The 13,887-nt window shown below is 39.6% G+C and overlaps 1 protein-coding gene across 1 annotated transcript in view; it reads left to right on the forward strand.

Annotated features, from left to right (window-relative positions):
* The window catches only part of LOC137620795 (ATP-dependent RNA helicase DHX30-like), a 175,152-nt gene that overhangs the window by 106,372 nt on the left and 54,893 nt on the right, over positions 1 to 13,887 (forward strand). Inside the window, exons 8-10 of the mRNA XM_068351234.1 lie at positions 8,566 to 8,758; positions 9,784 to 9,862; positions 11,092 to 11,223. Coding sequence (XP_068207335.1) covers positions 8,566 to 8,758; positions 9,784 to 9,862; positions 11,092 to 11,223 — 404 coding nt within the window. The remainder of the gene's footprint in view (positions 1 to 8,565; positions 8,759 to 9,783; positions 9,863 to 11,091; positions 11,224 to 13,887) is intronic.

Consider the following 13,887-nt stretch of genomic DNA (forward strand, 5'->3'; position numbering starts at 1 on the left):
TTTCCCTCCGTGGTTTCGGGCGTATCTACCCAAGATCGCCCCACCCACACAAAGACGAGAGAGCCCATTTACTTCTCGTCTGCGGAAGAGGTTTCTCGTAAGAAACCTTGGACCAAGGTCTCGCAGCTTATTAAGTGCAAGTCGGTCCCTTCCGCGCAAGTCCAACGGCCCAGGTGTAGCCACTGGGTCAGTTCGGACTCGCTGCAGTCTTCCGATGCCTGCACACCTCCTAAGAGAGGTAAAGCGGTACCGCAACAGGCAGTAACACCGTCTGTTGCCGCACCTGTTGCTGTAGACCCTAAGTGGTCTTTGCTACAGTCTATGCAGACACAGTTAGCATCTTTTTTGCAGGAGTATCGTGCGGAGAAGGTTGACGCTGCACCCGTTAGCCTACAACCTACCACGGTTGTGCACCCAGCAGACGCTGTGGCTGCCTGCTCCCACACTCCAGCTGTGAGAGCTTCTCCACCCATGCGCAGTCGACCCTGCCAGACGCATGCTGACGTTCACAGACGCACGGAACCCTCCGTTGACGTGCGTGTGCTACCACAACAACAGGAGGGTGGAGTTAAGCTGCCGTGTTTTGACACGGTGCGTCAGCTTCCGCAACCCACTGTGGTTACCGCCACTCGCCCGCAGCAGACTAGTCAGTCAGGAGTTGAGGCTTCCCCACACAGCTTTGGTTGTTGCCAGCTCACAGACTGTCAAGCAGTTACATGACGTTGCCTTCTGGTCTGCTACTAATGCACCAGTGCTGTATGTCTTCACGCACCTGTTGTGGTTGACAGTTCAGTTTTTTGACAGTTCACAGACTGTCAAGCAGTTACATAACGTTGCCTTCTGGTCTGCTGCTAATGCACCAGTGCTGTATGTCCTCACGCACCTGTTGTGGTTGACAGTTCAGTTTTTGACAGTTCACAAACTGTCAAGCAGTTACATAACGTTGCCTTCTGGTCTGCTGCTAATGCACCAGTGAGACCCTCACTGAGATAACCTAGCTCTTCTCGGACAAGGTTCCTGTAGATGAGAAAGTGCTGTTCTCCCTCCTACTGATATTCCTTTGAGGACTCTGTCATTTGGAGAGGAGCCTTAAGCTGCTTAGCCTCCTATGGACTTTAATTAAATCATGATGATTTTTTAAGGATCTTCGTCCGGATCTTGTAACTGCTGCTCCTCGTTCGCCTCACGTCAGAACTTACACTAGGCCTAGCTACTTCGAAGCCGTTGTTGTTAAGCTAGTGCTCTCTCGCTCTCCTAGAGAGCGTTACGTTGGCTAGGCGACTGGTTTTTGCACCAGGAGGAGTTTTAGGGATACAGCCTTTTGATTTCCCTTCTTTTTAACTGGCTTATAGAGCGAGAGTCTGATAGGACACGAGAGAAGTTCTCGGCTTGGGAGTTCATGCCTCTGCCCAGGTAGACTTCTCAATTCTGGTAGACTCGCCCAGGCGCCTAGCCAGGAGACGCTCCAGTTGTTTACTGGTCAACTTCCCAACTTTTGTCGAGCCTTTGAAGTTTTGCTGTACTATTATGTCACACATAACAAGGCTTCCAGGGATGGTAAATGGTTCCGCTTCAGTCGCTAACCCCGTCTGTTGCCACACCTGCTCCCGTAGACCCTAAATGAGCTTTGCTGCAAGACATGCAGTCCAAGCTTGTGTCCTTGATAGAGAACTTAATACGGAGAAGAACCTTCTGGCCAACAACCTTCCTACCGGTTGGTTGTGCGCCCTGTTGACGCTGAGGTATCCTACTCGCGTCTGCCAGTTGAGGTGGTTCCTCCACCGATGCGACCCAGTGTGGGTTGCCAGTCGCACGTTGACGTTAAGCGACGCTCGGAGGTGGTTGTTGACGTTCAGTGTGTCACTAGGAAGACGTTCAACAACCAGCAGAGGTGACTTGTTGTGACGCAGTGCATCAACCTCATTAACCCGGTAGGGTGTTGACTGCACAACCCAGACAGTCTAGACAGTTTCGGGTTGACGCTGTACTTCCTCGCGTCCCCATGGTTGTTGACAGTTCACAGACTGTGCAGCAGTACCATGATATTGCGTCTGGCTCCGTCACGCATCCACCAGTGCGACCGGATTCAGCGAGTCAGACGTTGCCCACACCGTTGCCGTTTCCTCATCAGTTTCGGATGAGGAACCCTCTGATGAGGACGTTGCTGAACAAGACGATCAACCCCCAGCCCAGCTATCCATCCAGAAGATGCTGAAGAAGGAACGCTGCCCAGTCAGGCTGTGGATGAGTCTGGTAGGGACACTGTCATCCGTGGATCAATTTGTGTCACTAGGAAGACTACACCTCCGTCCTCTTCTATACCATCTAGCTTTTCACTGGAAAAAGGACAAGACGCTAGAAGCGGTCTCGATCCCGGTCTGGTCTGACTTGGTGAAAGGACTGTATCAACCTTAGAGAGGGTCTTCCCCTGACTGTTCAGACTCCCAACCACGTTCTCTTCTCGGACGCATCGGACATAGGCTGGGGTGCGACATTAGACGGTAGGGAATGCTCGGGATTATGGAACTCGAGTCAAAGGACAATGCATTTCTACTGCAAGAAGCTACTGGCGGTACGTCTGACCTGGAAAAGCTTTAGGTCTCTCCTTCAAGGCAAAGTGGTGGAGGTGAACTCGGACAACACCACGGCTTTGGCGTACATCTCCAAGCAAGGAGGGACCTACTCTCTGACATGGTACGAGATCGCAAGGGACCTCCTCACCTGGTCAAAAGGTCTAGATATTTCACTAGTAACGAGGTTCATCCAAGGCAACTTGAATGTCATGGCAGATTGTCTCAGTCGGAAGGAACAAATAATTCCAACAGAATGGACCCTCCACAAGGATGTATGCAAGAGACTTTGGGCCACCTGGGGCCAGCCAACCATAGATCTCTTCGCAACCTCGATGACCAAGAGGCTCCCAATTTTTTGCTCACCAATCCCGGACCCAGCAGCAGTTCATATAGATGCCTTTCTACTAGATTGGTCACATCTAGATATATATGCATTCCCTCCGTTCAAGATTGTCAACAAGGTACTGCAGAAGTTCGCCTCTCACGAAGGGACAAGGTTGACGCTAGTTGCTTCCCTCTGGCCCGCGAGAAAATGGCTCACCGAGGTACTTCGATGGCTAGTAGACGTTCCCAGAACACTTCCCCTAAGGGTGGACCTTCTACGTCAGCCACGCGTAAAGAAGGTACACCAAGGCCTCCACGCTCTTCGTTTGACTGCCTTCAGACTATCGAAAGACTCTCGAGAGCTAGAGGCTTTTCGAAGGAGGCAACCAGAGCGATTGCTAGAGCAAGGAGAACATCCACCCTTAGAGTCTACCAATCAAAGTGGGAAATCTTCCGAAACTGGTGCAAGTCAGTATCCGTATCCTCGACCAGTACCTCTGTAACTCAAATAGCTGACTTTCTCTTATATCTGAGGAAAGAACGATCTCTTTCAGCTCCCACTATCAAGGGTTACAGAAGCATGTTGACATCAGTCTTCCGTCACAGAGGCTTAGATCTTTCCAACAATAAAGATCTACAGGACCTCCTTAAGTCTTTTGAGACCACGAAGGAGCGTCGTTTGGTTACACCTGGTTGGAATTTAGACGTGGTACTAAGATTCCTTATGTCAGACAGGTTCGAACCGCTACAATCAGCCTCCCTGAAAGATCTCACCTTTAAGACTCTTTTCCTGATATGCTTAGCCACAGCTTAAAGAGTCAGTGAGATTCATGCCTTCAGCAAGAACATCTGATTCTAATCCGAAACGGCTACATGTTCTACAACTTGGTTTTCTAGCCAAACACGAGCTGCCTTCTCGGCCTTGACCAATATCGTTCGATATTCCAAACTTATCGTATGGTTGGAAATGAGCTAGAAAGAGTCTTATGTCCTGTAAGAGCTCTTAAGTTCTATTTTAAAAACCTTTACGAGGCCCGTCTGAAGCTTTATGGTGTTCAGTTAAGAATCCATCTTTGCCTATGTCAAAGAAGGCTTTATCCTTTTTTATCAGACTGTTGATACGAGAAGCTCATTCCCATCTGAATGAGGAAGACCAAGCTTTGCTGAAGGTAAGGACACACGAAGTTAGAACTGTCGCAACTTCCGTGGCCTTTAAACAAAATAGATCTCTGCAAAGTATATTCGACGCAACCTATTGGAAAAGCAAATCAGTGTTCGCGTCTTTTTATCTTAAGAATGTCCAGTCTCTTTACGAGAACTGCTACACTCTGGGACCATTCGTAGCAACGAGTGCAGTAGTGGGTGAGGGCTCAACCACTACAATTCCCTAATTCCATAACCTTTTTTCAATCTTTCTCTTGAAATGTTTTATTATAGTTTTTGGGTTGTCCGGAAGGCTAAGAAGCCTTTCGCATCCTACTTGATTTGGCGGGTGGTCAAAGTCTTTTCTTGAGAAGCGCCTAGATTAGAGGTTTTGATGAGGTCCTTTAGTATGGGTTGCAACCCTTCATACTTCAGCTCCTAGGAGTCGCTCAGCATCCTATGAGGATCGCGAGGCTCAGTAAGGAAGACGTACTTAAAAAGGCAGAGTAATTGTTCAAGTCGACTTCCTTACCAGGTACTAATTGATTTTATGTTTGTTATTTTGAATAACTGCTAAAATGAAATACAAAATACTTAGCTCATAATAATGTCAACATGTAATGCTGGTCTCTACCCACCCCCCTGGGTGTGAATCAGCTATATGATCACCGGCTAAGTTTAATATTGAAAAATGTTATTTTCCTTAGTAAAATAAATTTTTGAATATACTTACCCGGTGATCATAAATTAAAGGACCCTCCCTTCCTCCCCAATAGAGACCCAGTGGGCAGAGGAGAAAATTGGTTCTGTGTTGACATGGAGTACTTGAGTACCTGCTCGACAGATGGCGCTGTTGATGTACACCCCCACCTGTATAGCGATCGCTGGCGTATTTTGTCCTTAGGTTTTTCTGTCGGGCAGCAGAGCTGACAGCTATATGATCACCGGGTAAGTATATTCAAAAATTTATTTTACTTATGAAAATAACATATTTTCCATTCTCTCAACATGGCCAAACCACCTCAACACATTCATATCCACTCTAGCTGCTAACTCATTTCTTACACCCGTTCTCACCCTCACCACTTCGTTCCTAACCCTATCTACTCGAGATACACCAGCCATACTCCTTAGACACTTCATCTCAAACGCATTCAATTTCTGTCTCTCCGTCACTTTCATTCCCCAAAACTCCGATCCATACATCACAGTTAGTACAATCACTTTCTCATATAGAACTCTCTTTACATTCATGCCCAACCCTCTATTTTTTACTACTCCCTTAACTGCCCCCAACACTTTGCAACCTTCATTCACTCTCTGACATACATCTGCTTCCACTCCACCATTTGCTGCAACAACAGACCCCATGTACTTAAACTGATCCACCTCCTCAAGTAACTCTCCATTCAACATGACATTCAACCTCGCACCACCTTCCCTTCTCGTACATCTCATGACCTTACTCTTACCCACATTAACTCTCAACTTCCTTCTCTCACACACCCTTCCAAATTCTGTCACTAATCGGCCAAGCTTCTCTTCCGCGTCTGCAACCAGTACAGTATCATCCGCAAACAACAACTGATTTACCTCCCATTCATGGTCATTCTTGTCTACCAGTTTTAATCCTCGTCCAAGCACTCGAGCATTCACCTCTCTCACCACTCCATCAACATACAAGTTAAACAACCACGGCGACATCACACATCCCTGTCTCAGCCCCACTCTCACCGGAAACCAATCACTCACTTCATTTCCTATTGTAACACAAGCTTTACTACCTTTGTAGAAATTTTTCACTGCTTGCAACAACCTTCCACTAACTCCTTATAACCTCATCACATTCCACATTGCTTCCCGATCAACTCTATCATACACTTTCTCCAGATCCATAAACGCAACATACACCACCTTACCTTTTGCTAAATAGTTCTCGCATATCTGCCTAACTGTAAAAATCTGATTCATACAACCCCTACCTCTTCTAAAACCACCCTGTATTTCTAAGATAGCATTCTCTGTTTTATCCCTAATCCTATTAATCATTACTCTACCATACACTTTTCCAACTACACTCAACAAACTAATACCTCCTGAATTACAACACTCATGCACATCTCCCTTACCCTTATATAGTGGTACAATACATTCACAAACCCAATCTACTGGTACCATTGACAACACAAAACTCATATTAAACAATCTCATCAACCTTTCAAGTACAGTCACACCCCTTTCCTTCAATATCTCAGCTCTCACACCATCCATACCCGACGCTTTTCTTACTCTCGTTTCATCTAGTGCTCTCTTCACTTCCTCTATTGTAATCTTTCTCATTCTCATCTCCCATCACTGGCACCTCAACACCTGGAACAGCAATTATATCTGCCTCCATATTATCTTCAACATTCAGTAAACTTTCAAAATATTCCGCCCACCTTTTCCTTGCCTCCTCTCCTTTTAACAACCTTCCATTTCCATCTTTCACTGTCTCTACTATTGTTTTATAATATCGTGAATGTTAAGGTGGCTCATTCAAAGGTCAGAGGTTTCATTGATTACAAATTTTAATGTTCTGTATGATGCGTTTGATATTCCCGACTTGTTTTGTGCTAATTTTGCACTAAAGCAGATTTATATATTAAGGTAAAGCTAACGGATACATTTTTCTATGAAATTCACTCTTAATTTGTTGGCTAACAAGCATTTTTATTGTTTTAAATTCAATTCTATTTCATTGTGCCTTTATCCAAAGCTCAAATGTTACTTAACTGAAGGTAATAGCCTAACCAAATGCACCACTAGGATTTGTTTCAGGTAGTGTCTTATAAACACCCTATGTCCAACCTGTAAACCTCTAGATATCTGTAAATTACATATTGTTGAAGAATGCTAACAAGGAAGTAATTATTCTTACGTTGGTTTTGGGGGGTGAAAAGAGAACCAGTTTTCTTACTAAGGAAGGTCATTTGAATACGGATAGCCCATGTTGAAAGGAGCGTGTTTGGCCAGGTATTTTGAAACAGACTGCTTTCTGAATTTTTTTTTTTTTTTGCTAAAAACAGAACACTCGGTGTCAGAATTAGGAGACGGTTAGAAATGATGGTGATAAACGCCTGTTTTCTCCTTGATGCTGCAAGGTCCCTGATTCTTGCTCCGTAGACTGTAACTATCAGAAGGTAGCTTTTTGTAATAACTGTTTAATGGACATGGAGGAATTATCTAAGTTTTCCAGAAGGATGAGTACTCTACCAAAAGACTAGGATACTAAGGGGATTGGTGAAGATGGCTGTTTTAAGGCAAAAGACTTGGTAACCTTCTGAAACATTTCTGAGTAAATCTACGACAAAATTTGTATGACAAGATTAATGATGGCTTAAGCTTTCTATCCTCAAAGAGGTGGTGGACCAGAAGGGAAGCCAAGAAGCTGGATACTTGTCATTATGATTCTGAGAAAGGGTCTGGATGATATAGCACTACTGTTTATATGGAAGAAAAAATCTAAGTGTGAAGGTGTTAGGACAGAAAGGAGGAAGTACTGTAAAGATATTCAGACTCCCTACTTTTTGATTCAGCTCTGCTGACTGAAGATGGTGTAACCTGGGTCTTAGATGCTGAAGCATTGGATATCACAGGCAATTCAGCCAATGTGGAGCTTCCAGCACAGCTATCCATGAAAACTCCTGAAGGTTATTCAATTCTAAGTCAAATTCAGAGGGAATAGATAAATTGAGGACCATCTGTTCCAATCCAGATTCAAGGTATCTTTCAACTGCCTGAGAATCCACATTTGGAGCTATTTAAAGTGGAGACTTGTGGTTTTCTTTCATTACAAACAGAAGGTTGTCTTTAGTTGCAAAAAGGTCTACTTGGAAAGTTGGAACCAATTCTAGGATCTTTTGGAAGGAACCCAGATCCAAGGTCCTTTCTGTGTCCAGAGCTGTCTGTCTGGGTAAGCCATCCACTAATATATTGAGAGAGCCTGAAAGATAGAGTGGGTAGAGGAATAAATTGCTCTCCAGAAGGAACTTCATAATAGGGAAGGCTAGTTGTGTAAGGGATGTTTCATTGGAAGAATGTTCTCCTTTTTAGTAAGATAAACTTAAAAGTTATTTTTTCTACTAGGAGTTATTGCTTTACCACCCTTGCATTTTTTGTAATGGCCAATGCTCACGTGTGTATCTTACTGTATCAATGCAAATAGACTGTAAGTAGTTATGTAATTTTTCTAACGCTGTTATGGCATAATACAGTATCTGTAATACTGTATGATAAGGGAAATTAAATCCATTACAGATAAATAACAAATACATTTTTTGGGGTTTTTGTCCAATATTGGAGGATATGCTGCATAGTCTGCTTCCTCCTTTGGCTTTGGCTTGCATGAATTTGTATAGTAATTTACTTTCTTATTCCTTCAGTGATGAAATCTTGCATCTCAAATCTTGAAGCATTGAAATACAGTAATAGATTTATTACTATGAAATTTATTTATATATTTTTTTCTTTTTTTTTCTTTCAGATAACTCAGATTTAGATGAAGAATTGGGCAAAAATAGTAGTTTCGTACTGGATCTATTAACTGGAAGGGAATATGTGGTCAATCCAGATTCCAGGCATAGTCGAAGTAGAGAGTTATTAGAACGTCTTAATTGGAAGACAGGATCGCCGACTCAGTCTAAGTTTAGCACTCGTCTCCCAATGCTGGATTACAAGTGAGTAATCTTGTCAAGATTCCAGTGTTTTGTAAGGTATTATGTAATAGTTTTAGATCTTTCCATTTAATGAAATTTAGAAAAAGATTTTTTAAATTATGTTAACCTTCTTGTGATCCCACCTTTGACAAATGTGCTATCAGGTTCTTCGGTTTGGCAGGGGGGGGGGGGGGGGGAAATTGGCGCTCTGTCGAGAAATAGTTTTTGTGCCTCTGTATGGCCAAGCTATAACAAATATGAACAAATGGTTTGTTGCCTTATGTTAAAGAAAGAATCAATATTTTCATGATGTGATCAGAATATCTTTTCAATGCTTGAAATTATTTAAGAAATGTAAAGAACTGTTGAAAATGATCAGAAAAACATATACTGTAGATAATCTATAGAAATGTTCATAAAAAAATATAAGAATTAGTGTGAAAGACTTTATTTTATATTGAAATTCTGTAGAAGTGGCTGATCTATCAAGGGGTAGCAATGATATTTGATATATACGTATTTGAATATTGATGAGCCATGATTGATTACAATTTGCTAATCTTTCTACTGTGCACAATGATGTCATTTGTCAACCTACTCATGTTAATGTTACGTAGCGGCAATAACTAATGAATGAAAATAGAAAAGTCTTAGAAATGCACCATATGAACTAGAAAATGGAGATTTGTTTGTATTTGGTTCTCATAATAAAAAAGAGATTCCCAAAATTTCGATCTAATAGAATGGTGGAGGGGTATTAATTTAAGAGTGTTAATAGTAGATTTGGAATTGAATGGTTGTTGAACTCTGGAAAGATCCAGAAACAATGGAGAAAGACTGTAGAGGCAGACATAGACTTAATGGGAATTCAGGCAGTATTTTTGTTCATTTTAGAATTTCTATTCAGACCGATCAAAACATGCTTATGATTCATGTTGCTGTTTATTTGCTTACAATGGAGAAAAAATTCAATGCTCTAAGTCTTTATTTATTTTTTTCCTTTATCAATTAATACTTCTGCTGACTTCATGTTATTTGTATTCTAGGGACAATCTTGAAAAAGCACTGGACGCCTATCAAGTTGTAGTTGTGGCAGGAGACACTGGATGTGGTAAAAGTACACAGGTTTGTTAATGATTTGCTGAATGTTCCATAGAATAACCCTATTCAATTTATGGTTGTATTCCAAATTGTTGTGCATATGTGACAGTGGATGGAAATCCAAGAATGTTGTAACATTTATGCATTATCTCTTATTACAGAATTTTTGTTTTGCATTTGTAAAAGTATCTTTTATATATTTACCCATCTTTCAAGTACATTATGTTATTATTTACTTGTTTTACAGATGTACATTAACAACTTTTTGATGCACTTACATGCACTATTTTCTGTGCTAATGGATATGCTGCTTTAATAGACAAAGTCATAAAAAGTGTTCATCGCTCTGGAATAGGAGCAAGTCCTAATAACCACTGCTCATTTAGGGAAATTCTAAATGATTGAATGGTAGGGTTATATATTCTGTAATAGTCAGACCAGAAAATTCCCAGGAATTAGGTAGTACAAGAAAATTAGAAAAAAATACTTTCTGCACCCTTAATGACATTTCTTGTTCTCTATTTCCCTATATAACTAAGAAATACTTGTGTATCTCAGCTATGAGCAGAACTGAATAAGTTACAGTAATAGTATTCATATTTAAATAACAGAAAATATGAAACTTATTACAAAAGGGCTTGAAAATTCACATTAAAAGTAACATCAGTCTCAACTTAATTTCCCCTGTTATACAGTTTGTATAACAGTTTGTTGTGTTGTATTTGAAAATCAAACATGAAAACATTGTATTTTATAACACCAAATAAAGCATTTCATTCTCAGGGAAGTAACATGGGAAAGTAAGTTGAGACAATGTTATATATGTGAAATTCTTAGCCTTGTGTGATACTATAATTTTTTTTGTTTAATCTATCATGGCTGGTTCTGTATTTGGTGTTATATAATTGTGAATAAATACCCATGATGTGGAATTTTATGTCCTTCCCTCTAATAATGAAATGTGCACATGTCAAATCCAGAAATGTTAAAGGTCTGACTGTAATTAAATCATTAATCAATTACTTCTAGAATAATGAAAGAAGTATACTTGATTAACAGTTTACCTTAAAATCATTTCAGATCTTTCCATAAATGTAGTGTTGTAGTTAGCTAATGATTGGGATTATTAAAGACATAAAGTTATTTATAAAAGATAGGGTCTTCCTTTGTCAAAAATCCCCATTTTAGTTATTAAATTAAATGACTTGTTTTTTTAAATCTTATCAAATTTCTTTCTCTTTTATTATATTTAGGTTCCTCAGATGATTTTAGACAAGTGGATAAAGGAAGGAAGAGGATCTGATTGTAATATTCTTATTTCACAACCCAGAAGAATTTCAGCAATTTCCTTGGCAAAAGTTATTGCCCAGGAAAGGGATGAAAAGGTATTTAAAGCATTTCTATTAGTTATTTTATATTGAGTCATCTTCCATGGTGAGTAACAAATATGACATAGGTTGTGGTGGTTGTTGTGATAACGTCCCTGACTGGTGAACGCCAGACTGAGGTTCGAGTCCTGCTCAAACTCGTTAGTTTCTTTAGTCGCTGCAACCTCACCTTCCTTGTGAGCTAAGGATTGGGGGTTTGGGGGAGTCTATTGGTCTATCTGCTGAGTCATCAGCAGCCATTGCCTGGCCCTCCATGGTCCTAGCTTTGGTGGAGAGGGGGCTTAGGCACTGACCATATGTATATATGGTCAGTCTCTAGGGCATTGTCCTGCTCGATACGGCAATGTCACTCCCTTGCCTATGCCATTCATGAGCGGCCTTTAAACCTTTAATGTCTGTTATGTTTTGGGAAGATTAGCATATATTTTATCCTTGTTGTATATAAGATACAATAGAGCACAATTTAAATGCAAATTGATTAAGGGGACAGTCCGTTATGGTGTTTTGACATAACTTTCAGGAATTGAATTATCCTATTATTGTTTCTATGTATGCAGAAAAATATCGTATATGCTCCCCAGAAGTTTCAGCCAATTATTTTTACAATTAATGTAGATAAAGTGGACTTTAAATGATGACTTCATCTTTACTGCATTGTCTGCTTGACTGAGTTTGACAGAATCGTCTTCGCGTGTTTATATTTTGCCCATATATAGCAATTTTTTTCACTTATATTTTGAAATCTTGTACATCTGACAGATATGGAAGGCATTGGTAGAGGGTAAGGGAATGCAAAATATGAACTATGAGAAGAACAGCCAGAGTTTCCAAAGACGTATAGAAGTTATGTTGCATGTGTGTTTGGTTACTTGCATTTCGTATGTACATTGTGTTTTCACAATGTCCTCGTGAACTTTATAGCAAGGCCAGTGTTACCTAAGGTCAAAGATAGAACAAAAAGTAAACAGAGAGCAACAAAAAAGAACCAAAAAGAGAGGAAAACATGAAATAGAGTACAAAGCTGGAACATTCTAACTAAAACTCTGGCAACAATGAGAGACCGCTGGCATCTCATGACATCCTTACACCACAAGTATTAGTAAACATGGGCTTTAAATGCCTTGTTTAGGGAGTCTTCATGTAGTAATAAACAATAAAAGTACAAAGTTAGGTTATCATAATAATGTTATCTTGATTTTCTTAAGAAAAAGAGCGAAAATTTATAGCAAATCTTCGGGAGCTCATAACTCAAAAACATACTTATTCTCACTTAAGGATGTTTTTCTCACTTATTTATTATTTGTTTTTAGAGAGAAAGATATCATTGAAAGGAGGAATAAAATGCAAAAATCTGGTCTGAGGAATTATAATTGCAAGGTTATTGAAAATTTAAAGAAAATCTTATAGTTTCAAAAAAGAAAAAAAATATAAATACCAATAAATTGAAATAAAACGAATATAGAAAAAATTTCTCTGACCAATATTTTCACATTCCAAATGGCACTAAGCATGACTAATAATATTGAATTCAATGCTGAATTTAGAGCAAAATAAAAAAAGACTTATTTATATTTTTCAATTTTTATTCATACAAGATATAATTATGGTCAGATTCCAATGAAATTTATAGAGAATCAGCAGAGTAATACAGTAATACAAAAAACATATGGTAAAATTATCGAAGTCCAATGATATTTGCCGATTTTGGTTTTTATGGCAGATGATCCCCTTAAGAGATTAAATACTGTACAGTACAGTCCATATGAAAATGAAATAAGAGATTCTTGAATAAAAGAATGAGCGTAATGATTACTAGTTGAACAATGAATACGGGAAAACTATTATGTGACTTGAATCAATTTACTGGCATTCAGTCCAATTGCAAGGCTGAATATAAACCTTTTGCATTTTATCTTGTACGGTCAGAGTTATAAATTTTTTTAAAAATTATATCACAAAGTTACATCAAGTAACATAACCAATAACTGTTTCTTATGCATAATGTTGTAAATTAACAAATACCAGGTAACTGGCACTTGTGCTTAAAGACGTAAGAATTTAATCAGACCTACGTGCATTTTATTTCTAATCATCATCATGAATTTTCCACAAAATTGATTTTACTACTACTAAATACTCAGCAGAATAGAAAAATTTGACATACTACCCCCACTACTGTAGCATGGGTCCCCCTTCAATATTTTTCTGTTACTTTAGTGACTAGATAGATTTTCAAGTTTCTTTGGTATACTCTGACCTTTCATTGAAGTTTTAGACGATTTGAATTCTTGGATGATACCAGCTGGTTTTTTTTCTAAATTTGTGATTCCTGTTGGTGTATGTAGGTGAATAATGATAATTTTTTTAGAAACACTTGGTGCATTCTTCTTGAAAAGGACAACACATAGGCATAATGAGAAAAGGGTTTGGTGATCAATCTATCCATAGGAAATATTAAATTTTTTTCCTTCTACCATGTGAATATTGTTTTCCCGTCTGGTCTTCAGCTTCCAATTCTCCTCTTAATTTGTTTTAAAATACTTAATTTTATAAGTTTCCTTATGCCTGATCAGGATATTAATATCTGGCATCACCGTCTGTCCAGTTAGTTCTTCTCGCATGTTTTGTAAGATTTTTCAAAATTCTGATCATCATTTGCAT

Source organism: Palaemon carinicauda, chromosome 27 (genome assembly GCF_036898095.1).
Source record: "Palaemon carinicauda isolate YSFRI2023 chromosome 27, ASM3689809v2, whole genome shotgun sequence".
NCBI classification, from domain to species: Eukaryota; Metazoa; Arthropoda; class Malacostraca; order Decapoda; family Palaemonidae; genus Palaemon; species Palaemon carinicauda.